Below are 27,387 nucleotides of genomic sequence, written 5' to 3'. Positions count from 1 at the left end.
CACCTGGCTCCCTCCTAACCTCCCACCTGCCCCCTCCTAACCTCCTACCTGCTCCCTCCTAACCTCCACCTGCTCCCTCCTAACCTTCCACCTGCTCCCTCCTAACCTCACACCTGCTCCCTCCTCAGCTCCCACCTGCTCCCTCCTAACCTCCCATCTGCTCCCTCCTAACCTCCCACCTGCTCCCTCCTAACCTGCCACCTGCTCCCTCCTAACCTCCCACCTGCTCCCTCCTCAGCTCCCACCTGCTCCCTCCTAACCTCCACCTGCTCCCTCCTCAGCTCCCACCTGCTCTCTCCTAACCTACCACCTGCTCCCTCCTAACCTCCACCTGCTCCCTCCTAACCTCCCACCTGCTCCCTCCTCAGCTCCCACCTGCTCCCTCCTAACCTCCCACCTGCTCCCTCCTCAGCTCCCACCTGCTCCCTCCTCACCTCCACCTGCTCCCTCCTAACCTCCACCTGCTCCCTCCTAACCTCCCACCTGCTCCCTCCTCAGCTCCCACCTGCTCCCTCCTAACCTCCCACCTGCTCCCTCCTCAGCTCCCACCTGCTCCCTCCTCACCTTCACCTGCTTACTCCTTACCCCTTGGCTCACCATCCTGCCTGCTCACCTCTCTTGCCTTGGAGGCAAGAGAGGCTCCCGCCACCACCGCTGCGCTCGCCAGCCATGAGCCAGGCTTCTGGCTGAGTGGCACTCCTGCTGTGGGTGTGCACTGTCCACCAGGAGGCAGCTCCTGCATTGAGCATCTGCCCCCTGGTGGTCAGTACACATCATAGCGACTGGTCATTCTGGTCATTCCGCGGTAACAGTCACTGAGCTTTTTTATATATAGATGCCTCTACACTGCCTATTTCATGCTGAATTTTACACAATGAATTGACAAATGGATGTTCTATTTCATGGAGTAAGATCTGTATTTTTGTAATTTTGTCGTTTTTGTTTCTGTAGCAGTGTTTTATGTGATTGCTTTAAATTTTAATTTTCCATGTGCCTGTGATTTTCAGCCAGGAGTGATTTTATCCCTAGGATACTTGGTAATATCTGGGAACATTTTTGATTGTCGTGGCTGGGAGGCTATTACTGGCATCCAGTAGGTGTGTAGAGGGAAGGATGCTGTTAAACACCTTACAATGCACAGCAAAGCATTACCTGTCCCAAAATATCAACAGTGCAGGGCTGGAAGCCCTGCAATATGCACTTAGGAAAAATAATTAAAAATGAAAAAATAAGGTTTAGCAACAGTTTTCAATATGTGACATTAATAGAAATCTTCTTATTAACCTCTGCAAATTTTGTCTTATCATTTCTACTCTCATTTTTCCTTTGCCCTGATGTCTTCACTCACATTTTAAAATATAACTTTTTAATCTTTAACAACTTATATAAGCTAATTTTATTTTTTCTGTAACAAGGTCTAGAAATGTATGAAGTAATAAATGAAGTATCCTGAGAGTGATTAGAATCAGATAACCAGGGGTATAGTGAGCAAAGAATGTTTATTTCCAGGAGAACTGTGCCCCCTCCCCCCCCCAAATACTGTTGTAGTTTGTTTGTTGCTGTGGTTCATGGTCTTGAAAATTTGAGAACCACTTCTTTCAGAGTGAAGTACATAAAAAAACAAATAAAAAGAAGTCAGAGCTGTTTGGTAAACGACATTTCTTTGATGGTTTGGCTTTATTCTTTCTCTGAATTTGATGACAGGTAATTTTTCTGTTTCTTTTCTCTGACTATCACCAGGACACTGAGTCACTTATTGGGAGCCCCGCAACCCGCACAGCACCTCACATTATTGGAGCAGAGGATGATGATTTTGGTACTGAACATGAACAGGTGATGATATATTTTTCTAAAAAAAAACACTAATATTCCGAGATATTTGATTATTGTAAAAATGAAATATTTCTGGACATTAAAATTAACTGGTTAATTAGTGGGTTAGTTGCTTATTTTAGCTTTAATCAATAGGAATGACTTTGCTTTTAAAATTGATAAGAAGTCACTGATTAGACTTAAGTGCTTCATTTTAGGAGGGGGAGGTGTTATTGTAAAGGTTATTTTTCTTTTTATTTCAAATTCCAGTTGTTTATTGATGGTATATAGGAATATGATTGGCTTGGTACTTCAAGGAGCTTTTTATTTTTATTTTTTTTATTTTTTATTTTTATTTTTATTTTTTTTTAAAGAAGGACTTTTTAAAATATTTTATTGATTTTTTACAGAGAGGAAGGGAGATAGAGAGTTAGAAACATCGATGAGAGAGAAACATCGATCAGCTGCCTCCTACACACCCCCCACTCGGGATGTGCCTACAACCAAGGTACATGCCCTTGACTGGAATTGAACCTGGGACCCTTGAGTCCGAAGGCCAACGCTCTATCCACTGAGCCAAACCAGTTAGGGCTTCAGGGAGCTTTTTAAAATAGCTTTTTTGGCGCCCGAACAATGTGGGTCAGTGGGTAGAGCATCAGCCCACAAACCAAATGGTAGTGGCTTCAAGTCCTGGTCAGGGGCAGGTACCTGTGTTGCAGGTTTGATCCTGCACTCCAGGGCACATGTGGGAGGCAACCAGCTAATGTGTCTCTCACATCAGTGTTTCTCTCTCTTTCTCCCCCCACCTCCCTTCCACTCCCTTTAAAAAAGCAATGGAAAAAAATATCCCTGGGGGGAGGGTTAAGAGCAAACAAAAAATTTGTGATTTTCTTTATAGGCAACCATGGTGTCTGTGAATAGAGACAATTTTTATTGTTTTGTTTCCAATCTGTTTATCTCGTATTTCTTGTTATTACCTTCACTGTGCTAATTAAGACCTCCAGCAATGCGGCTGAACTGGATGGTGAGGCAGTACTTCTTCGTTTTATTACTGATCTCAGGAAGAAAGATGAGTCTTTCACCATAAAGTATAATAAAGTTAGCGTAGGTTTTCCACAAACGTTTTTTATTACCGGTGAAGGAAGTTTCCTTCTACTCCTAGTCTACTCCTAGTCTGCTCAGAGTTTTTATCATGAATGGATATGGAATGAGTGAGATGATTATATTAGTCTCCTAACATGGGTTGCTATTAGCATGTTGAGCCAGCTCTAGGTTCCAGGATAAATCCTGATTGGTCATAATGTGTTTTCCTTTTTAGATACAGCAGGATCCAACTTGCTATGATTTTGCTGAGGATTTTTGTGTCTGTGTTTAGGGGGATATTATTGTGTAGTTTGGGGTTTTTGTTGCTGTTGTTTTTGTAATTTGTTTGGTTGTTGTAGTTGGGTATTGCTGGCCACCTAGGATGAGTAAGAAGTGCTACCTCAGCCCGGCCTATGTGGCTCAGTGGTTGAGCGTGACCTATGTATGTACCAGGAGGTCAGGGTTTGATTCCATGTCACGGCACACGCCCAGGCTGCAGGCTCAATCCCCAGTCGGGGGCGTGCAACAGGCAGCAAGTGTTACGTCCTCTGGTATTTTCTTTTTTTTTTTTTTAATAACAATTATGAATTTACTAGAGGCCCGGTGCACAAAAATTTGTGCACTCGGGGGAGGAGGGGCCCCTCAGCCCGGCCTGTGCCCTCTCGCAGTCTGGGACCCCTCAGGGGATGACCACTTGCTGGCTTAGGCCTGCTCCCCGGGGGATTTGGCCTAAAATGGCAATCAGACATCCCTCTGGCAGCCCGGGAGCCCTCAGGGGATGTCCACTTGCCAGCGGGGAGCAGGCCTAAGCTGCAGTCAGACATCCTTAGCGCTGCTGAGGAGGCAGGAGAGGCTCCCACCACCACGGCTGTACTGGCAGCCATCAGCCTGGCTTGTGGCTGAGCAGAGCTCCCCCATGTGGGAGCTCACTGACCACCAGAGGGCAGCTCCTGCATTGAGCATCTGCCCCCTGGTGGTCAGTGTGTGTCATAGTGACCAGTCATTCCCAGTCTTTCTGCTGTTAGGGTCAATTTGCATATTACCCTTTTACTATATAGGATAGAGGCCTGGTGCACAGGTGGGGGCCTGCTGGTTTGCCCTGAAGGGTGTCCTGGATCAGGGTGGGGGTCCCGCTTGGGTGCCTGGCCAGCCTGGGTGAGGGGCTGATGGCTGTATGCAGCTGGTCACACCCCCTTCAGGGTGGGGGTCCCCACTGGGGTGCCTGGCCAGTCTGGGTGAGGGGCTGAGGGCCGTTTTCAGTCTGGCCAGCCACTGAAGCTCCCAACCTCTCCTTTTTTTCTTTTTTTTTTTTTTTATTCTGGGATTTATTTACCTTCTATGGCTGTCACTGGAGCTGAGAGCCGGCTCCAGCTCTGAGGCCCGGCTCCAGCTTGAGGCCTCGACTGCTGAAAGCAGGTATCTGGGGTTTGTTTAGCTTCTATAATTGAAACATAGTTGCTTTCGGAGCTGTTGCTTTCAGGCTCAGAGCCGGGCCGCGGCAGGCGGGGAACCTTGGCTTCCTCCATCACTGGAGCAAGCAAGCCTCCTGTTCGCTTCAGCTGCCTGGCTGCCGGCCGCCATCTTGGTTGGCAGTTAATTTGTATGTTGCCCTGATTAGCCAATGGGAAGCGTATCGGAGGTACGGTTAATTACCCTATTTGTCTATTATTAGATAGGATTAGGTCATCTGGAAAAGCAGGTGGGCTGAGCCCCACAATGGCACCAGCCTCCTCATATTTTCTGAGAGAGATTGTGTTGGATTGGTATTGTTCCTTAGATTAACTTTAGTCTCACTGTAATTTATTTTACATGTGAAAAATTATATGAAAATTATTATTTTAGTTACCTTAATTTTAACGATTACTGTTTTCTGTGTGGTAGGGACTATACATATTTATTATAGGCTGGTGTTACTTAAAATGATACAACTCCATTTTCTATCACCATTTCTGTGATTAGTGCAAAAGGAAAACAGCTAGTTCGTTATTAGGCGGAGAGTCTTCCATGACATTTGCAGAAGTGCTGTTAGATAGTTGTGTACTGATTTATAGATGCCTCAGCTCCTTGATAATCATCTTCTAAACTTGCATTCTCCCAAGATGGTCTTACTCCCAGCCTCTCCCCTGAAATACTCATTTCAGAGGAAAAGATTCCATAGCCTATGTTGCTAATAAATTCTAGTAAAATTTCTCAAATCTTGAATTTTTTACGGTAGATCTAAGTGGATTTTGATAGTTAATGTTTAGTTGAGCTCACGTGACATTTGCATTTGTGTTGGAGTCACTGATGTGTAATTGTTTCTTTTTCTAGATCAATGGGCAGTGCAGCTGCTTCCAGAGCATCGAACTGCTGAAATCGCGCCCTGCTCACTTGGCTGTGTTTTTACACCATGTAGTTTCACAGTTTGACCCTGCGACATTGGTAATATATTTTACGATTTAGCAAATTCAAAGTTTTTACATTGATTAATAAACCATAAAACTTTTCACTTCTGTGAAATAAGTGAACAGACTTTTTTTCAGTTTTCTAAACATATAAGGATAGACATGAAAGATACTTAAAATGTTATTAATTTATTTTTTTAAGCACTTAGTTGAATGTGTTAACTATTACTCTTACCTTTGTTCTAGTACATTGCTTATGGTGACTTGCCTGTTCCAAACATTCATACTCTCTGAGAATATAACAGATTAATTATATTTTTCAAGATTTCTCACTTTTCTTTTTCATTTTCTTCTTTACTACAGCTCTGTTATCTCTATTCAGACCTTTATAAACAAACCAATTCCAAGGAGACTCGTCGTATCTTCCTTGAGTTTCATCAATTCTTCCTGGATCGATCTGCAGTAAGTTACCAAGTTAATAGTAAACTCTCTGCTCTAGTACATTGAGATATCGGCCTCCTACTTCCAGTTTTCCCTCCCATTTGATTTTTTTCTTTCACTTTTTAAAAATTATTTTAAAAATTGATTTTAGGGAGCCGGGGGGGGGGGGGGAGAGAAACATCCATCGGTTCGGTTGCCTCCTGCACATGCCCCAACCGGGGATCGAACCTGGAACCTTTTGGTGGACAGGATGATGCTCCAACCACCTGAGCTGCACCAGCCAGGGCTCCCTCTGTGTTTTTGGACTTATTATTGTGCTTTGTGACATCTGTCAGTTATTGATTACTCCTGGCTGTTATTTTTTTATCATTTCTAAATTAGTTGTAGGCATATCTGTTGTCACGTGTGTATGATTAGGACGAGGGAATAAAAAGAGAACACAAATGATCTACATTTATATGTCAGGATCCAAAGGGTAACACTTGCATACTTGAACTCCGCTTGGCCTCTTTGAAGTTTGTAGGTACAAGTTTAACTAAAAACTGGTGAAAACTATCTTATTTACATGAATGATAGTAAATGGCAATAGTGTTTCCTAAGAGTTATGTTACTCGTTTTGCTCTAGGGAAAGGAGAATCGCCCCTAATGCTCCCTGGATAATCACTCTATGTCCCTAGTTCTTCCATATTGCAGTTCTCTCATATGACTGTTTTATACCTTCTTTCTCCTAAAACTATCACTTCCTCTCCTGTCCTTTTCTCAGCTGATGACCTGGCTGTTTGCCTGAGAAATGTAAAGTAGTCTACAGATACATCCTCTCCTCCGGCATACCGTGTGCATTGCTTCATGCACAGAGACGCTGCTGTAGCCGCAGCGCTTTCTGCCCTGCACCACCAGTTCTTGTTTGCTGTTGAGCCATTTACGTCAGTTGCAGACCGTAAAGCAGTAAACATGCACAGAAACTTCGGGCCTCTCCTTTCTCCAGCTCCCCTTTCTCTGCTCCTTTACAGTTGCCTGCACACTGCTGAATGTAATCACCTCTCAGGAAGGCCTTCCCTGACCAACCCACTTAAAATGTAACCCCTTTCACTTTATGCTGCTGTCTCTCCTGTTATTTTTGTCCATAGAACTTATATTTTATTAACTTATTTTGTTCGTTTGTACTCCTCCTCTACCCTGAATGTAAGCTTCATCAGGGCAGAGGTTTTTATCCGTCTGTTGTCTGCTGTTCTCCCGATATTAATAGGTCGCAGCACAGAGTGGCCACTCAGATATTTTTTGAATGAATGTTAGGCTTCTGATTTTACTGCCATTGTTTAATATATTACACATCATATTTATTAAGAAATGACAGCATATTGAAGTGTATTTGAATTTCACATATAGAGCTCCATGCTAAGTTAAAACTTTATATCTTGCTACTGATCTATATAAGTTTATTAACATTAAAATGTAAGAACCTTGATTAATTTGCTAATTATTTTTGACACACAGGTGATATTTTTTTCATATAAATACCCACATACATAAATGAGCATTTATTTACTTTTTTGCATTTGTGCTAGAAATACTTTTAGGAAAGCTGATTTGAGCTGCAGCATGGCAACATCAGTTAAAGAGAAAGCTTTGAAATCACTTCCCTGTCCTTCAAATGAATATTAGCGATCTCATAATTTTTAACAGTGATTTATTTTCAAATATAAAACTTCAGATCTTATAGGAATTGTTTACATTCTGAAAGTGTATGACTTAAGTAGGTGTACAATACAGAGTCAGTATACAGAGGTCACGATACTTACTGTAACTGCAAAAACAATTTATTTTTAAGATATTTTCCAAATTGATGGGAAGGAAAACACATTTCTAAATTAACAGTGGGACCAGAAACTGCAGTTATTATGGGGGAAGTCCTAGCTGTACAAAACTAAAACACGGCTACTTTAATTAGTTCAGTAGTGTAAATGCTACAGATGGTCACTGGATATTTAAGACTCCAAATCCTCAGAAATGACATCTGCTAACTCTCTCATTGGGGGTGTGACTATTGTGAGGGTTCTTTAAGGAAAGGGACTGGAAATGTCATGGTCTGTAGAGGGAGTATTTCAAATACAGTAAATAAAAATTATAATAATAAAAGCATAATATGCTAATTGGACTGGACGTCCTTCCGAACATTCTTCCAGACGACCTTCTGGACGAAGCCGGGGCTGTGAGGGAAGCCTGGGCCCTGGGTGCCTGCCGGTGGCCGGAGGAAGGAAGGCCTCCTCTTGCACGAATGTCGTGCATTGAGCCTCTAGTAGTTATATATGAGTAAATTTTCCATATAATAATATATACACATAGTTTAGTTTTTACCTATATTAATTCAAATGATGTAGAGTAACCAGATTCTAGAAAACCAAAGTCAGTATTCATTCATTCCAGAAAGAATAAGTAAGGCACAGAAGCATTTAGTCGTTTAGTAAATATTGTAGATAATTCCTTTATAGCATGATCTGTGGAAAGGGCTTCTTTTCCAGGTTAAACAATAGAACACACCAGAGCTGTGACACTGGGTGGGGGAGCACAGGAAATGAGCTTATGCATGAAGGTGCTTGTGAAAATAGGTGTCCAGGCTCTGTTAATTTACTTTATACAGGCACTGTATGCATCTTGAAAAGCCCTTAGTGCTGTCTCACTTTTTCTTTGCATTTTTGTTTTAGCACTTGAAAGTTTCTGTTCCTGATGAAATATCAGTAGATCTAGGTAAGTTTGGAGCACCAATATCCTGGAGAATTATGTCTCTGTAGTTATGTATATCAGTAGATCTAGGTAAGTTTGGAGCACCAATATCCTGGAGAATTATGTCTCTGTAGTTATGTAGCCCGGCTCATTCCTAACGGTGTTATGTGTCATGTGGTGACCAGTAGGTCATCCGCATTGAAGGGTCAATGAAATCTGAATTATGAGATGAAATACAGAATGAAGTTGAAGAACTCTTTGTCTTACTCGGAGATAAGCTTACACCAGTCGCATTGGTGCGCTGCCAGTGATAATGCACAGATTATACCTGTAGATCAAGTAATCCTTTCCCTTTTCCTCTTTTCAGAAAAAAGAAGACCTGAGCTTATTCCTGAGGATCTCCATCGCCACTATATCCACACTATGCAGGAACGGGTGCACCCTGAGATTCAGAGGCACTTGGAGGATTTCCGGTAAGCTGGCGGGTGGAGACAGAACTGGTAGGTTATGCATTAAATCCTCGGCTTAGCATCTGGTCTCTATCTCTGTTACTAAAGCATAATGAGCATCTGGAGTCAAAGTGTTTGGATATTGAGAGTTCATAGTTCCCACCCCATGTGACTCCCCGTTTGTCTGTGCTGAGTGTGTTCCTTCAGGGTCTGTGCTCTGTTGAGTGGCTGGCTGCCTCTGGAATGTTGTCCTCTGTTGTCCTAGCGGACATGGTGTGCTGGCATGAACGCCGGGGCCTTGTGCCTGGTGCTGGAAACTCGTGGCTGTGGAACCTGATGAGGGAGATGCTTTCCTCTGAGCCACTCCAGGCCAGGCCTCCTGTTCCCTTCAGGCAGAAAAGGAGCATGGGGCTGACCTTGGCTGAAAGTGAACTGACCAAACTTGACGTCGAGAGAGACAAGGACCGGGTCACCTTGGAGAAGGAGCGGGCGTGCGCAGAGCAGATCGTGGCCAAAATTGAAGAAGTGTTGTAAGTCACAGACGTGAGGTAGAAATGCCCTTTATTCTGCTGAGAGACGTGCCCTCTGAGCATGTCCAGAAGAGGGCCAGGCTAGGTGGGCGGGGCTACTTACTTTGTCACGGTGCTTGATAAACTGAATGTTTTACTTACTTTTTTTGCTGATATTTTATTTTATTATTTTCTTATTTTTGCTGATAATTTATTTTAAATAAAGTTCTTGAGTTTCTTTTTCTAGGTATTAGCAAAATGAGTAACTACAAAATTTCTAGCTGATGAAGACCAGGTTAAATGCTTTTATTGGTTTAAGTTCAGAGGTTTGGAAATAACATTTCTTGCTATAAAACGTTTGTAGTTGATGACAGGACATGAGTGAGAAGCATGCAGCTCCTCTGGGGATAGAGGGTTTTTCTTAGAATTATAGTCCCTGTGGCTCTGTTCTGCTGGTTCAGGCATCTGGGTGTAATAGCAGCGCTTTTCTTAAGCTTTAATATTTCATTTGTAAATGTTTTTATTTTTAGGATGACTGCTCAGGCTATAGAAGAAGATAAGAGGTAATGCAACTTTTATTCTAGAATTTTAAGGAAATAAAAATAAACTCTTTTCTTTTGTCAGTCATGAATTATATTTTATTTCTTTTAACTTAAAAAATGTAGACCGTCTCCCTCTGATGGCCTATATTTTATTTGACTAATATTCTAGTGTCTTGAGATAGAATCCTGTCCTGGTAATTCCTTATTTTCCATGTGATGGATGAATTCTAAGAGTTCCATCCCTGAGGTTTGGGGAGTCAGTTGCTATCTTTATTTTACCCACCCTCCTTTTTCAGAAGCCTTATTTCACTTACTCTGTTCTCCTCCAGTTCAACAATGCAGTATGTTATTTTCATGTACATGAAGCATTTGGGAGTAAAAGTGAAAGAGCCTCGGAATTTGGAGCATAAGCGGGGTCGGATTGGGTTCCTCCCGAAAATCAAGGTGAGGCTGGGAGAGCGCTGTGTGCGGGTCTTGGTGCTTTTTGCCTTTGCTCGATGCTTTCCTGCTTAGTGTTTACTTTTTCAGCAACTCAGTGCAGGATGCGTGTTAGATACGATACGGCTCCTGTTGTCAGAAACTCAAATCTAGTGAGAACGCAGGGATGTGAACTAATTACTGGAAAGTATGAAAAGTTGAAAACAGCGACTTACACAGAGTACCACCCCCAGCTTATCCTTTTCTTTGTGGTGCCTGTCATAGTTGGTAAGGATTTGTGTTTTTGTTTAATTTTTATTTGATAGTGAAGCTCTGTGAGGGCAAGGAGCTCCATCATTGGACCTCCAGCTTTTAGCATAGTGTGCTCACATCTTATGAGCTTAGTAAGTAAATGTTTGCTCAATGGATAAATGAACCATTTAGAACAAGCTCCCAGTAAATGTGTTATAAAACTACCCTTTTATTTTCCAAAGTTATCAGCTCTAAAGAGTTTGAAAAATGTCTTAAGTTTTTTATTGAATTTACTGGGGTGACATTGGTTAATAAAATTATACAGGTTTCAAGCGTACAACTTTATAATGCATGATCTGTACACTGTATTTATCTCCCATATACACTCCTCCACCTCTCCCAGGTATCTTAAGTTTGATCTATACACAGTACTGTGTGCCAGTTTCTAATGAGTATCGTGTGTGTGTGTGTGTGTGTGTGTGTGTTTCATTTATGTTTAACCAATTTCTTTCAAATGACCATTGGAATTGCATTTCTATGTTTGAAAGCAACAACAGAAACCCACTCTGTTATGTATCTCTTATCTCTTCGATTGTACCTTAACTCTAGCAAAGTATGAAGAAAGAGAGGGAAGGCGAAGAAAAGGGGAAGCGAAGGGGATTCTCCAGCATCCTGGGGCCCCCACGGAGGCCCAGCCGTCCTGACAACAGTGCAAGTATGTGGAAGTTTAAAATGCTGTGTTCTGCTGTCCCATGCCACCTTTTAACGGGCTCATTGAGCTAGAATGGATTGCTGGAGAAGGGTGTTCTTGACATGATTCCTCTGAACTTTCAATGTGCCTGCTTCCATTCAGTGTTCTATCTGCACTGAATTCCCCCATGTGGCTACATAATTGTTATAAACCTCTCCTGTGATGGTAGCAGAGTATCTCATTCATTATCCATAATATAATTTATCCACCTGTTCTAATTTTGTTTGTATTCAAGTTCTGATCATTAAAGTTAAAAATTAAAAACACAGAAAATGGGCATGGGTCTCTCCACCATACTTTGTTCAGTCCTCTTATACATAGATTCCTCACACTTTCACCTCCCCACCGTCAGGCCCAGGGAGACATCAGCCCTGGAGAGGGCTGAAGAGGAAGTGGAGTCGTGGAGCTGTGGGAAGACCCGAGGCCTGTGGGGTCCAGGGCCGCATCTGGGCACACTGGCAGGGTGGCATGGGGACGGGTTGGGACCGAGTGACGCTAACTGTCCTACACGATGAGTCCATTCAAAAACTATTACTGAGCTTTCTATTAGGCATTAGCTTCCTGCCAGATGTTAGCACAGATAAGTATACATAGATTCTGCCCCACAGAGCTTAGTCTCATGGGGAGAGAGTCCTACACACACAAATTCAAGTTGTGCTCAGTCCCTGGAGGAGAGGTGAGGGAGCGCTCTCCCGCAGGGCCATGGCGCCCCTTGGAGAAGCCCTGGGAGGGTGAGGGGAACTCAGAGAAGTGGAGGAGAGGTGAGGGAGCGCTCTCCCGCAGGGCCATGGCGCCCCTTGGAGAAGCCCTGGGAGGGTGAGGGGAACTCAGAGAAGTGGAGGAGAGGGGGTGTTTCCCAGATGCTGACCAGGAGCTCCCGGGAGACGAGAAGAGCCTCTGGAACGAGGGAGGTGACTGACAGGAGCAGGAGGGGTACCCGGATGGACCAGGGCACGTTGTGATGAAGTGACGAGGATTGGGGAGAATGGGGAGCTTCTAGAGCTCATAGAGCTCAAAGGCTTTCTCTTCACTGGTACCAGCAAGTGTGCTCCCTACGGACCTGCCTGCCTCAGCACCCCGCTCCCCCCCACCATGGCGCCCTCCCCTTTTCTCTTGCTCATCTTTGTCACCTCCTGTCTCCCCCTCACGCTGCACCATCTCCCTCTCTTCCTTTCAGCCCTCTTCCATCTTCTTCTCCCTCTCCCCCTTCCGCTCATTTCCCTTCCTTTCTCACTCTGTAATGATTAACCTAGTGTTCTAGGGCCTACCATGTTTTAGACATTTTTCCAGACCTTTGACATCATCTTTTAGCTGCTTTGAAACACAAATTGTTGACCATTTCTTTCTGTTCAGTTGGCAGAGCCATGGAGCTACAGAAGCCGCGCCACCCTAAGCACTCACCCCCACCCCCACCTGTGAGCCCCGAGCCCCAGGATGCTGCTAAGTCGCGCCAGAGCGGGCCAGCAAGTGACGGAGCTGACGCTGGGTGCCTGCCTGCCGGCTCCGTGTCCTCGGTGGCTTCAGTGGCCACTCTCTCCCAGGACGGAGGGAAAGAGAATGATATGGGTGAGCTGTAGTTCAGCTTAACTAAGTGTCAAGACTTTAAAACAATCATACTAACTAAGAAACAGCGTGGCAGGTTATTTTAATCAAGACTGATTCCCAGTTAAATTTAGTTTTAATATTTGACAACTAGTGACAGATCTATGCTGAATGATGATTTTCAAGTTCTCATCCATTCAAAAACTATTACTGAGCTTTCTATTAGGCATTAGCTTCCTACCAGATGTTAGCACACGATAAGTACATAGATTCTGCCCCACAGAGTTTAGTCTCATGGGGAGAGAGTCCTACACACAAATGCAATTGCACTAACCCCCTAGAGGAGAGGTGAGGGAGTGTGGAGGCCTGTCGTGGCTCAGGGCAGATGGGGGAGGTCTGAGGGAAACTTGCAATTAAAGAAACTAGGGATGCATGTCACTGCTAGGGGAAGCCAGCGGTCAGGCAGAGGCTGGGGACACAGGATAAACTGTAGCCAATGGAACAGAGTTTGGAGAAGGAGGGAGGAGATGAAAGACAAGGTTATTCCTCAGAGTAATGACCTCGGTGAAGAGGGGATTTAAAGAGTGAAGACAGACAGGAAGTCATCGCAGAAATTGTGGAAGAGCTTATTACCATGTTCTCAAGCAGCACTTGTCCTCATGGGTTTATTAGGCATGTGAGCAGGGAGAAGAGGTGGTTTTGTCTGGAGGAGGCAATGCCTGTGTTAGTGATTTGGGAGGCAGTCGGTTTTTGGTGATGCCAAGGTGAAGGCTAAAGCGGTGGGAGTGGTCATTGAGGTGGCGTGGAGGAGGGTGCTAGCGCGGAGACGGGAGTTCGAATAGCTTAACATGCACGTGGGTTTTGAGGCCATGTGACATCGGGGTAAGAGGAGAACTGAGGCCGCAGCCACAGGTGGTGTTACTAGGTGACTGCTGTGAGGAGGAGGACAGGTGGCAGTGTCCAGGGAGGGAGGAAGCAAGACAGTGGGCTGAAGAATGTACTTCGGAAGGAATCCATGTCATCCACCTGCTGAGCGCAGTGCGTGACAGATGCAAGTCTCCACGGGAGAGGGTGGTCACAGGAAAGGTTGCCTCCCCATAGGATAGGCAGGTTTTTATTTAAGACCAAGAAGTAGGAGCGACATTTGGAGAAAAGTCTGGAGACTGTCTGACACAGCACTCTGAAGGTGTTGGATTATATACATGCAGTCACTCCCGGCTCCGTGTCTCAGTGAAATACAAGCACGGTAGGCAACAAAGAGAAAACAAAGAAAAAGGAGGTAGACGAACATAAGATGTTATCAACAAATAAGAAATGTCAGCACATTTTTGGGAGATTGAACAAGGACAGTGGTGGTTTGGTGGATGAAACAGCATAAAGGAAACTGAAGCCCATAACTTGGTGAAGGAGCCCACTGCGGCCCGTCGCCCAGGAGAGCCTGCAGGCTCGGGCTGGCTGTGGAGTGCATCGACAGGAGGCAAAGCTGGAAATGACGGAACCAAAAGTCTAATCAACGCAATCATGTCAGCAGCTTCTGCTCCTTGCACTGCAGGCTGTGGGCAGTCTGTCCTTTATGTACCAGGGGAAGCAAGGGGCCCTGTTGTAGGGAAGTCGAATGACTTGTGTAGGGAGAGTCAAGTTCTCCACAGCACGATTGTCCTGGAGCGCTAATGTTTGGGACCCTAAAGCCTGACAGTGGGCGTGCTAGGGACCCCCGCTCAGAGAACACCCCGCGGGAATGGATCTCCTTCCTAGAGCCCCAAGGAAGCCAGGTACTGGCCAGGCCTTGTGTTCTTAAATAGGAATAGCATCACTCACTCGGCAAAGTGTGCTTCTCAGAGTCGAGACCTAAGATAACACATAGTGCCAAGCATGCGAGACAGTGGTGTGAAACAGGTCTACTGAACAGAAACACTCCCCTACCAGGAAACAATAATTTTGATAATAGATAAGAACTTGAAAAAATCATTTTTTTTTTTCATTTTAAAATATTCTGATTTTTATTAGTTTTCCAATGAAGATGCTTATTTTTAATTGAATTGATTAGGGTGACATTGGTTAATGAAATTCTACAGGTTTCAGGTCTACAATCCCATCATACATCATTAATATATCGCATTGTTTGCCACCCAAAGTCAAGTCTCCTTCATACATTTGACCACTTTTACAATTAAAATACTTCTTTTTTTGGATATTTAGTACTTTTGTTGCCATTCAGGTCTAAATAATGAGAATTTCTTTTATGACGTACACTGGAGGCCCAGTGCACAAATTCGTGCATGGGTGGGGTTCCCCAGCTCGCGCCCCCAGCCTCGCGGCCCTGCAGCCCTGCCTGGCACCCCACCTTGGCCTGGCTCCACCTCCTCACCTGCTCCACCATCCTGCCTGTGGGGTGATCGATCAAGGCTGGGCCCCTCGCCGGGCTCCCTTAGTGCCTGGGAACCGGGTGGGGAGTGGGGCTGCTGGTCATCGTCTATGGGACAATCGGTGCCCGTGCTTGCACTCGCCTTGGCCTGGTGCTGCCCGCTCACCTGCTCCACCGTCCCACCGCGGCCCCACTCTCATTGGGCCGGCCGCACCTCCACTGCTGCCCACTGCCAGTGCCGTGCTGCCTATGCCCACCATGTTCCGTGCCGCCTCCTGGTGGTCAGCGCACATCATAGTGAGCAGTCAAACTCCTGGTCGAGGGGACAGTTTGCATATTAGGCTTTTACTATATAGGATGTGGTTCTATAAGTTACTTACAAGCTATTTAAAAATTTTCTAATATTCATGGTTTTGAGATTGAAAAAAAATGCATTTTAAAGTAGCATAAATGGGGAAAATTCTTGAACAATTTAGTTCTTGACCAAGTTGTTCAGAGAAAAAAATGTCTTGGTGGTTGTTGAGCAAAACTTTGGTTCTCAACCTAACAGCCCTTTCATGCTGATGCCTGTATGATGCGTCACGCATATCTCAGGACAAGCAAGGGAATGCGTGAGTGAGTCAGGTCACTGCTCTACCTTGCGTTGTTAACATCTCGGGGAAATTGTGCTGTGAATATTTTCATGTCTTTTTGCTTGTGTTGCTGCTGATTCGGTTTTTGAACAAATCGCTTCTCAAACAGCCTTCTGGAATAAATTAAGTGCAAGAAGCAAGGTTCCACTTATATCTGTAAAACCAAAATAGGCTGCTATGAAAAGGAGCATTCAGAGACCACAAAACGTCTTAATATAACTACTACATATAGTACAATAGTTTATTTATTAATTGTGTGTGATAAATTACACCAAAACTTAATGATTTAACACAGAAAACATTTATGGTGTCACTTTCTTGGTGGGTGAGGTGGAGGGGCTGCTGTGCTGGGCGGGTCTGGATGGGCTCCGAGGTTGCAGTGGAGGCGTCAGCTTAGCTGGGGTGGGAGACCTTCTGCTCATGCCAGAGGTGGGGACAGGAAGGTCTGCTCCTTGCTGGAAGCCTCCGTCTGGGCTCCGCATTGACCTGCAGAGTGTGCCGAGCATGGGAGCTGACCTCCCAGGAGGCTTCGAAAGAAAGGGCAAGAAAAAGCCCCCGCGCTCCCATTGCTTCAGTCTCGGTGGGTTCACGCTGCCACCTCAGCGAGGTAGAAGGAAGTCATAAGTCTAGTCCACACTCAAGGACAGAAAAATGGAGGCTTTACCCCTGAGGAGGGGAGTGTCAAAGAACTTGTGGACATATTTTCAAACTGCCAATATGTATTTTCAGTTCCTAAAATAAAGTCAGGGAGACATTTCAGAATATATAGCAAGACACAGAAATTAAAGAGGTAAGAATTACGTAGAGAACAACCAGTGCAGAGGGCTCTTTCACAAAATGTCAGCAGAGAAAACGGAGAAGAGACGGATGACAGGAAAGCTTCCCAGAGCTGAAAAAGAACAGAAGACATTTCCGCTACAGCTCCCTCTTTGAAAACAGACATTTTCACTGACGTCATAGTGGAGGGAGAGGGAGGATCACTGACCGGCCGCCTCCTGCACGCCCCACACTGGGGATGGAGCCCACAACCTGGGCCTGTGCCCTGACCAGGAATCAAATTGTGACCTCCTGGTTCATAGATCAATGCCCAACCACTGAGGCACATTGGCTGGGCCAAATAGAGCTCGTTTGGAACCAACTTCAGTGAATAATAATAAAAAAAGATCCATATACCTAAAACTTACGGAAATTTCAGTGCCCCAGAGAGAAGGAAAAAGAACCCTCAAAGCTCTTAAGAGAAAGGCAGGGATCACACAGCATCACACGTGCCATAGGACACTGGGTGCTTGAACACAGAACATGTCTGCAGCTTCTGGAAGGAAGGGGCATTGGGCAGAAGCCTGCATTCCGACCGTCCCTAAAGCACGACGAAGACGAGGAGGACATTCCAGATGCTCCAGGGTTAAGAGTCTCCCTGAGAAGTGCTTTTCACTCGAAGATTATTTTAAGAGATCATTGTAGCAAAAGGAGAGTAATGTTAAGAAAATGTAATGAGACCCAGGAAAACATGGCAGCAGCCCAGGAAAGTGGAGAAGGGTCGTCCTAGGATGATGGCTCTCAGGCCCAGGGCAGCGGCTGCCAACGAGCACAAGAGCGTGCAGGACAAGCAGGGGTCAAAGAAGGTGTGCACACAGTGGTATGGCATGTAGCAGATGAAAACATTTGAGGGTTGATAAAATTCTGTTCTGACAGTAATAATAGAAAAGCATTTAGAAAAACAGTTCAGAAAGTTGTCATGATTTTAAACATGAAGCAAAATAAAAAGTGGTATGATCTTAATTGATGAGTATAAGACTTTAATATAATAAACATTTTATTTCAAATGGCCCAGGAATTACATTATCAGACCATTAGAAAAGAACATATAATCCTAATTAACATACCTTTTAACCTGGCAGGAATAGTATGTATATGTATGTTATATATGACAATATGTATATATTGTTATAATAATATAGGCACTATATTGGTTTTTAGACTTTCAGAATTAGTCTCAGGCAAAGCACAGAATATTTCGTTGTGGCTACAGATCAGGATGGAAATGTAAAAAATCCTATTAATCATACAAGTGAAATTGTAGTTGAAAGAAATGAAGGTAGAAGAAAGGAAATGTGCACTAAATACCTAATCTGACATAGAAGAGAGTTAACATACTAACTTCTTGCCCTGGCTGGTGTGCTCAGTGGTTAGAGTGCCAGCCTGAGCACCAGAGGGTTGCAGGATCAATTCCTGAACAAAGGCACCTACCTGGGTTGCGGTTGGCTCCCTGCCCCCAGTTGGTGTGCATGTGGGAGGCAACCAGTTGATGTGTTTTTCTCACATCAGTGTCTCTCTCTCTTCACCTCCCTTCCACTCTCTCTGAAGAGCGATGGAGAAAATATCCTCAGGTGAGGATTAACAACAACCAGAAGATACTAATGTCTTGAAGGAACAAATATATAGATACTAGAGGCCCAGTGCACAAATTCATGCACCGGTGGGGTCCCTCGGCCTTGCCTGTGCGGATCGGGCCAAAACCAGCTCTCCGACATCCTCCGAAGGGTCCCAGATTGCGAGAGGGCGTCTGGTCGGCTGGTCGCTTAAGCTCATATATATACTAGGGGCCCACTGCACAAATTTGTGCACCTTGAAAGGAACTGTGGGCCACGAGGCTGCAGTAGGCACAGGGGCGGGTCTCAGCTCATCCTCTGCACCCCCACCCGGCCCTCCCACCACAGCTCCTGTCCCTGGTTCCCTGTCTGCCAGCAGCCCTGCTCCTGCCACCGCCGCTCCCACACACTGACAGTGCCAGCCCCACTTGTACTGTACCTGCTGAAGGTGCAAAGTTAATTGGGACCGGCACCAGCAGTGGGTGCGAGCAGCTGCTGCTGCCCTGATCACCCCTCAGGAGCAGGTGGAGTGGAGAAGCCCTCAGGGGTGATCAGCCAGCAGCTGCCACTTGCACTCGCTGATGGGGCCGAGCAATCAGGACCGGCGCTGGGCAGCGGCTGCAAGCTGGGCCAGTGCTGGCAGTGGATGTGAGTGGCGGCTCCAGCAGCGGGTGCAAGAGGTGGCTGCCAGCCCCTATCTCCCATCAGGAGCAGGGGGAGGTAGAGAAGCCTTCAGGGGCAATCGGGCCGGCAGCTGCCGCTTGCACCCACTGATGGTGCCAAGCCATTGGGACCGGTGCTGGGCACTGACAGTGGGTGGGAGTGGCAGCCTCGGTGCCGGCAGCAGGTTTGAGCGCTGGGCAGAACCGTGGTGTGTGGGAATAAAGAATTTTCAGTAACCACCAGAGGCTCTCCCCGATGACAGTGACCAGCACCCTGCCTTGGTCTGGCACCACTGCTCACCTGCTCCACCACCCGCCGTGGCCAGTGCCCACCATGTTCCATGCACGCCCCATGGTGGTCAGCACATCTCAAACCAGTTGTTTGGTTCCAGTTGTTCTGCTGTTTGGTCTATTTGCATATTAGCCTTTTGTTATAAAGGATATAGAATTTTATCAAGTCTCAGTTTTTTCCATCTACATGATCTAGCAGTGTGCACACACCTGCCTCAGCCCCAGGCTTGTCCTGCACGCTCTTGTGTTGTTGGGAGCTGCTGCCCTGAGCCTGTGACAGTCATCATCCTAGGACTGCCCTTCTCCACTTTCTTGGGTTGTTTCCATTTTTTCCTATATCTCATGACATTTTTTTTCTTACTATAACTCTCATTTTACTCAAATCCATGCACCGGGCCTCTAGTATGCATCTAAGATCTTTGGTTAATCTATTTTTTCCGCCCTACCCCCTTCCCTCTGAGATTCATCAATCTGTTCCATGTTTACATACCTGTAAGTTTCCACTCCTGTGTTGAGGTCTGCCCCCTCTTGGTCAGTGCACGTCATGGCTACCAGTCAGATGGTTGCTTAGACTTCTATATTTTATATAATAAAAGGGTAATATGCAAATTGTCCCCTCAGGAATTTGGCCGGGAGACTGTGAGTTCGATCGCTCGCTATGATGTGCGCTGTCTACCAGGGGGTGGCGCAGAACATGGCAGGTGACCAGCGGCAGAGGTGGGGCGCTGAGGGAGTGAGGGAAGGAGGAGGCGGGGACCCACGCGGTGGCAGCGCATAGGCGGTAAGGGAAGCAGGGGGCGGGGAGGTGGGGAACCTGATTGGGCCTGATCGCCAGCCATGAGTTTCGTGTACTGGGCCTCTAATATATATCCTATATAATAAAAGCCTAATATGCTAAGTGGCTGGTCGGCTGTTCAACCAATCAAAGTGTAATATGCTAATGATATGCTAAGGCCGCTCAACTACTCACTCTGACCTACAATGACCACCAGGGGCAGACGCTCCAACTGGTTGGTTAGCTTGCTGCTGGGGTCCAGCCAATTGGGACTGAACGAGACAGGCCAGACATGCCCTGGAGTCCTCCCGAGGTCCCTCCCTGGCTGGCCAACCTCCCACATTCCTCCCCGGCCCCAGTTGTGCACCGGTGGGGTCCCTTGGCCTGGCCTGCACCCTCTCGCAATCCTGGACCCCTCAGGGGATGTCGGAGAGTTGGTTTCTGCCTGATCCCACAGGCCAGGCCAAGGGTTCCCGCTGGTGCATGAATTTGTGCACAGGGCCTCTAGTATATAAATAATGATATTGTTTACACTTAAGTAATAACCAAAACCCAATTAATAATAATATAATTATCAAACATTGGGAAGAAATGGAGGGAAATTGAAGGCAGGGAGAATATTACCTAAAGATAATAAAAAAGTATGAAGTTATTTGTTGGATCACCATAATATCTGAAATGTGAATGAAAAAGATTTAAGGTAGAAAAGGATAGGTGAGAATGTTTTTCTCTTATATGCTCTCCTGCGTTGTTGCCATGTTTTATGTTGACACTTAAAAGCTGTTTAAAAATGATTTTCTATTTAGTTTTTAGTGTATTTTAAAATGTGACATACTAGAATTTTGATTCTAGCTAACCCACAGTTGTTTAAATATGAATGTGACTGTGGATTAGGTTGAAGCTCTTTTGAAACGAACACATTTATTTGCTGTCATCAGCTGAGTCAGTACATGACAGTATATGTCTGTGGCGCGAATTGAATGTGTGCCGTTTGTCTCTTCAGGATCCAAGCCAGCTGCAGAATCCCCAGCGCCTGCAGACCTTGTGGACGCCCCCCCTCGTGCTTCCAGTGCTGCCCTGGAGTTTCTGCCTCCTCCACTGGACCAGGTGCAAGAGGAGGAATGGGAAGCAGAAAGGTAATTCAGTAATATTCCTATATTTTACCGTTTTTCCCACATGTGTTTTTTGGGAAGAAACTAGAACTTATATTGGTAGTAAATATTAGATAGATATTGAATGCTTTTCAATTTATTTGATATTAATCTTAAAATATCGAGAAGAATTATTTATCAGCCGCTGTAGTTTTACCCACTTTTGAACACTTTGGCATACATTTCTTAATTAACATTTTGGTGGTTTTTTGACTCTTTTTTTCCATTGTTTTAGGATGACTGAACATGGGACACCAAAGCCCTTTCGAAAGTAAGTAATCCTACAGCAGCTTTTAGTAGGGCATACTTTAAGAAATATATTTTCTTGCCCTAACACCTATATTAAAGGAAGAGACTCGGGTATTCTGGTCAAGATGGTGGAGTAGATAAACGCTGCCTTTACCTCCTCCCATGACCACAGCAGATCACAACGAAGTTACGGAGCAGCTCTCACTGAGGACCGTCTGGAGGCCAGCTGGATTAGAGGAGCTCTAACGAGAATAGGGAGAAGCCCTGTTGAGACTGACGGTTGTGGAGTGGGCGGTCCCGCACCCACGTGTGGTGGTTAAGAATAAGAGGGCCATCTCGGTTGTGGAGATCCCATTGAGGAATGAGGGTTCTAACACCAGGCTGGGCTTTCCACCTGGGCCTCCAGTGTTGGAAAGAGGAGCCCCTACATCGGGCTCTGAAACCAGCGGAGACTGCCTCTGAGCGAGGCAGGGGCTGCAGTGCCCCAGCTATTCCTTTGGAGGGGCCCAGTGCTGGCTCACGCAGGAGCTCGCTCAGTCCGGGCTCCAGCGCAAGAACAGCTGGGAGGTGCCAGGGGCATGTAGGAGGAACTACATTGAGTAGGTGCGGGTTGCAAGCTGAAGGACAACCATCAGAACAACACTCTCTGGGCACAGAGAGGCTGGTAGGCCCCGCTGTGCCCGTTGCCCCTCCCCTGCCCATCTGGAGGCTCAGGGGTGGGCTCCCAATCTGTGCTCCATGAGCTTGGCTAGCACTGCTCCTACGGCCAGGCTCACTCCGACACTCCCCACCCAACTTTCACTGCCAGCCCGAGCCATTCCAGCGCGTTTCCACACCAGTGTCTGCCTCAGCTCCTGCTGCGGATTTTCCTAAAAGCTCTCAGGGGTCTCCAAACCCCGAACAAGCAGGCGCTGGCCACGGCATGCCCCATCCCACTTTCTAAGTGGCTCCAAGTGCAACCAGCACCAGTCTCAATTTGCATTGATCAGGTAGCCCCAAGCCTGGCATAAGCTGTGGCCAATGTTGCCTTGGAAAGTAGCTTCAGCTGAGTCACAAGCCTAGCACAGTGGCCGCTGGCCTCAGTTCCCATCATGATGACCTCCACAGGGTCTCAAGCTGGCACTATTGACAGCCAGCCTTGCAGTGTGAGCTCTTCCCAGTGCCTCCCCCTCCAGCATAACAGCAGCCGACCACAGGTCACTTTGTAGCGCCCCCCAGGCAGCACCAGCCGAGCACACACAGCAGTGACCTGAGCCCAACAAGAGGCTCCCGAGCCAGCACCAGCCGAGCACACACAGCAGTGACCTGAGCCCAACAAGAGGCTCCCGAGCCAGCACCAGCCGAGCACACACAGCAGTGACCTGAGCCCAACAAGAGGCTCCAGAGCCAGCACCAGCCGAGCACACACAGCAGTGACCTGAGCCCAACAAGAGGCTCCAGAGCCAGCACCAGCCGAGCACACACAGCAGTGACCTGAGCCCACACAGGAGGCTCCAGAGCCAGCACCAGGGCAACACCCACAGTCCCACAGATGACAGATCGGAAGGGTGGACTCAGCTGCTCCTACAGCCCCGCCGCTCTGTGGGGTCAGCCCTGCCCTCACACGCAGCTGGTCTGATAGTCACAGCCAGCCCTCACCCAGTCAGCCTGCGGGGCAGTCCTACCCACTGAGGTGCCAGCACCAGTCGAGGCTCAACCACAACAGGAGGCACACACAACCCACAGAGGAGACATAGAAGAGAGTGAGCAAGAGAATGAGAAAGGGGCAGAACTACAAAACTAATCAGGAAACCATTAATAAAATAATAACAACTGCATACCTATCAATAATTACTTTAAATGTAAATGTGAATGCTCCAAGCAAAGCACGTGGGGTAGATGAATGGATGGATAAAAAAACACCACTGGTGCATATACTGCCTCTAGACCCATGTCAGATCCAGACACACAATGAAAGCAAAGGGATGAGGAAAAGGCATTCCCTGCAAATGGGGGGGTGGGGGGGGGGGGAGCTGGTCTAGCAATACTTAGAGGTCATAGAATTTAAAGCAAGTAACAAAAGACAGAGGGCATTTCGTAATGATAAGGGATCAATCCCACACAAGAGCACAGCTCCTATAAGCTTCTACATACCCATATAGGGGTATCTCTATAAAACAGGATGATGGAGAGGTGCAGAGGTTGGTAGCAAGGCAGTCATAGTAGGGAGCTTAACACCCCATTTACATGGATGGATAGAGAACCCAGAGAGTAAGTCAGTAAGGAAAACAATGGCCTCAAATGACACACTAGATTGATGGACTTGATGACATCTATAACATCATTATACAAAGCAACAGAATATTCATTCTGTTTGGTTTTGTTGTACTTTTTTTAAATATATATTTTATTGATTTTTTTACAGAGAGGAAGGGAAAGGGATAGAGAGTTAGAAACATCGATGAGAGAGAAACATCGATCTGCTGCCTCCTGGACACTCCCCACTGGGTATGTGCCCGAAATCAAGGTACATGCCCTTGACTGGAACCGAACCTGGGACCCTTGAGTCCGCAGGCCGACGCTCTATCCACTAAGCCAAACCAGTCAGGGCTTGTTCTACTTTTTTATTGTTGACAGTATTACAGATGACCCCCAATTCACCCTCACCCCTATGCCTCCCTCCACGCAGCCCCATCCCCACCCCACGCCTTCAGCACACTATTGTCTGTGTACGTGGGCTCTGCATATATGTTCTTTCTGTTGCTCCCAACCCCCTCTTCTCTGAGATATGTCAGTATGTTACATAGGTCTAGAAACATGAATGCATGGAATAGAATATACATTCTTCCCAAGTGCGTATGGAACATTTTCCAGGACATGTTAGGCCACAAAACAAGTCTCAGTAAATTTACAAAGGAAACAACCATCTTCTGCGATGACAATAGCACAAAACTAGAAATAATAAGGAAAACATGAAAACACAAGTATGGAGGCTGATTAATGTGCTACTAAACAGTGAATGGATTAACAAGATCAAGGGATAAATGAAAAGATACCTTGAGACAAATGAAAATGAAAACACAGTTACCAACATCTATGGGGCACAAGCAACACAGTTCTCATGGGGAAATGTAGCGAAACGGGCCTACCTCGAGAAACAAAAACCTCAAACCCCATTGTGAGGAGAAGCGTGGAAAAATAAAGATCAGAGCTGAAATAAATGAAATAAGAGTATTTTTTAAAAGGAAAAGAAATGATCAATGAAACCATGACCTAGTTCTTTAAAAAGATAAAGTTGATACACCCTTAGCTAGACTCATCAACAACAACAAAAATGGGGGAGGCAAATATATAAAATCAAATGAAAGAGAAGAGACAACCAACACCACAGACATACAAAGGTTTATAAAGAAATACTACGAACTGGTTTATTGCAACAAATTGGACAACCTGGAATAAGTTGATAAATTTTTAGAAACGTACAATCTTCCAAGCTTGAAGAAACAAATATGAACAGACCAATAACTACTAAAGAAATTGAATTAGTAATAAAAAAACTCCCAACAAACAAAAGCACTGGACCAGATGGATTCACAGGAAAATTTTACCAAACATTCAAAAAAGTAATACTTATTCTCAAACTATTCTTTAAAAAATGGAGGGAGGGAAGACTCCCAAAATCATTTTATGAGGCCAGATTATCCTGATACCAACACCACACAAACACTACAAAAAAAGAAAGTTCTAGGCCAGTGGTTCTCAACCTTCCTGATGCCGCGACCCTTTAATACAGTTCCTCATGTTGTGGTGACAATTTCATTGTTACAAATCGAACATAATTAAAGCATAGTGATTAATCACAAAAACAATATGTAATTATATATGTGTTTTCCGATGGTCTTAGGCGACCCCTGTGAAAGGGTCCTTCGACCCCCAAAGGGGTCTCGACCCACAGGTTGAGAACCGCTGATTTAGATGAAAACTCAGACCGTGGTGATACAGGGGGTATACCTCAGCATAAAGGCCACACATGAAAACCCACAGCTAACAAAGAACCCTAAATATTCTGCCAAAAAGTTATTAGAACTAATAAATTCAATAAAATAGAAAGGTACAAAATTAATATTCAGGAAAAACCAGTTGCATTTTTTATACCAATAATAACAAACAATTATTTCTTAAAGAGAAATTAAAAAACCAATCCCATTTGCAACTGCATCATAAATACCTAGGAATAAAGTCAACCAAGGTGGTAAAAGGCCTATACTTGGAAAACTCTAAGAAATTGAAGGATCAAATTGAAAACTATACAAATAAATGTAAGTGTAGACCAGTGATGGCAAACCTATGACACACGTGTCAGAGGTGACACGCGAACTCATTTTTTTGGTTGATTTTTCTTTGTTAAATGGCATTTAAATATATAAAATAAATATAAAAAATATAAGTCTTTGTTTTACTATGGTTGCAAATATAAAAAAAATTTCTATATGTGACACGGCACCAGAGTTAAGTTAGGGTTTTTCAAAATGCTGACACGCCGAGCTCAAAAGGTTCGCCATCACTGGTGTAGACTGTGCTCATCTAGGAAGAATTAGCATCTTTAAAATGTTAATACTTCCCAAAGCCATCTACAGATTCAGTGCAGTCGTATCAAAATACCAGTGCCATTTTTCCCAGAATTAGAACAAATAATCTTAAAATTCATATGGAACCACTCGAGAAAGAACAAAGTTGGAGGTATTATACTGCCTGATACCAAACTATTCTACTGGGCTGTAGTAACCACAACAGCATGATATTGGCATAAAAATCAGGCACATACGCCCCTGGCAAGTGTGGTTCAGTTGATTAGGCGTTGCCCTGTGCACTGAAAAGTCACCAGTTCAATTCCCAGCCAGTTCACATTACCCAGGTTGCTATACCCAGGTTGAGGGTTTGATCCCCAGTTGGGATGCATGTGGGAGGCAACCAATCAATGTTTCTTTCTCTCCCTTCTCTAAAATCAATTTTTTAAAAATTAAAAAAAAAACAGGCACATAGATCAGTGGAACAGAATAGAGCGTTTAGAAATAAACCCATGCCTGTTACGATCAATTAATCTATAATAAAGGAGGCAAGACTACAATAAGGTAAAGAGAGTCTATTCAATAAATGGTATAAGGAAAACAGCGATATGTGCAAAAGGATGGAACTGGATAACTTTCTTTTAAGTTATGGAGGGTTTTATTAGCTATCAAATGTCTTTCATATTTTGAGTGATTACAATCATCTGCTTTAATAAATTTCAGATATACCGGAATCCAAAATTGGAAATGCTTCTCTCATCCACTGCTGCCCTGTGTCAGGAAGGGTTCTTGGCTGTTGGCAGGAGGCCTCCGCTCCGGGCCAGCTGTGAGCAGGAGGAATGCTCCGTGCCACACGGACCTCTCCATCGGGCTCCTTGAGTGTCCTCACCATGTGGCAGCTGGCTTCCTTCAGAGCTCTCAGCTCTCCAACTTGAGTTTAAATTGCAGTGTTGCTTTTTAAAGTCTCCATTTTATTTTCTTTTTTTCATTTTTGAACCTTGGATCCAGCTTCTTAGACATGGCTCCAAGGCCATCTTGTCAGCATCATTCAAGTCTAACCATTGCTGGAAGACACAAGCCTTGGTTACTCATAGCATAGCTGTCAGCCTAAGCGTCATGTTCCGCTTGGTTCCCGTCTTTTTGTCAGATGTGATTCAGACCTAAGTCAAAACAATTGATCCCATGACTGAGGTGCGGACTTGTGGAGTCTGGGGAGAAGAGCAGCTCGGGGAGAGGTGGCTGGGAGTCTGGCACTGAGACATACCTGACACGTTGCAAACCTGAAATGATTTGCTGATATGAACCAACCTCGAATGCCAGAAATAAATGTAACTGTAGACTGTGCCATTTTCCTCTTTGGATAACTTTCTTACACCGTATACAAGAATAAACTCTAAGTGGATTAAAGACTTAAAAGTAAGACCCCAAACCATAAAACTTTCA

General features: G+C 45.2%; 1 protein-coding gene across 1 annotated transcript in view; it reads left to right on the top strand.

The window, feature by feature from the left end:
- The window catches only part of ARHGEF12 (Rho guanine nucleotide exchange factor 12), a 169,256-nt gene that overhangs the window by 87,769 nt on the left and 54,100 nt on the right, over positions 1–27,387 (top strand). Inside the window, exons 13-24 of the mRNA XM_023746315.1 lie at positions 1,741–1,833; positions 5,206–5,316; positions 5,643–5,741; positions 8,423–8,465; positions 8,809–8,914; positions 9,283–9,420; positions 9,930–9,962; positions 10,271–10,385; positions 11,220–11,325; positions 12,715–12,927; positions 21,001–21,133; positions 21,384–21,419. Of these exons, the coding sequence (XP_023602083.1) occupies positions 1,741–1,833; positions 5,206–5,316; positions 5,643–5,741; positions 8,423–8,465; positions 8,809–8,914; positions 9,283–9,420; positions 9,930–9,962; positions 10,271–10,385; positions 11,220–11,325; positions 12,715–12,927; positions 21,001–21,133; positions 21,384–21,419 (1,226 nt within the window). The remainder of the gene's footprint in view (positions 1–1,740; positions 1,834–5,205; positions 5,317–5,642; positions 5,742–8,422; positions 8,466–8,808; positions 8,915–9,282; positions 9,421–9,929; positions 9,963–10,270; positions 10,386–11,219; positions 11,326–12,714; positions 12,928–21,000; positions 21,134–21,383; positions 21,420–27,387) is intronic.

This window comes from Myotis lucifugus, unplaced genomic scaffold (assembly GCF_000147115.1).
Source record: "Myotis lucifugus unplaced genomic scaffold, Myoluc2.0 scaffold_654, whole genome shotgun sequence".
Classification (NCBI taxonomy): Eukaryota; Metazoa; Chordata; class Mammalia; order Chiroptera; family Vespertilionidae; genus Myotis; species Myotis lucifugus.
This window is presented reverse-complemented; position numbering and strand designations above follow the sequence as displayed.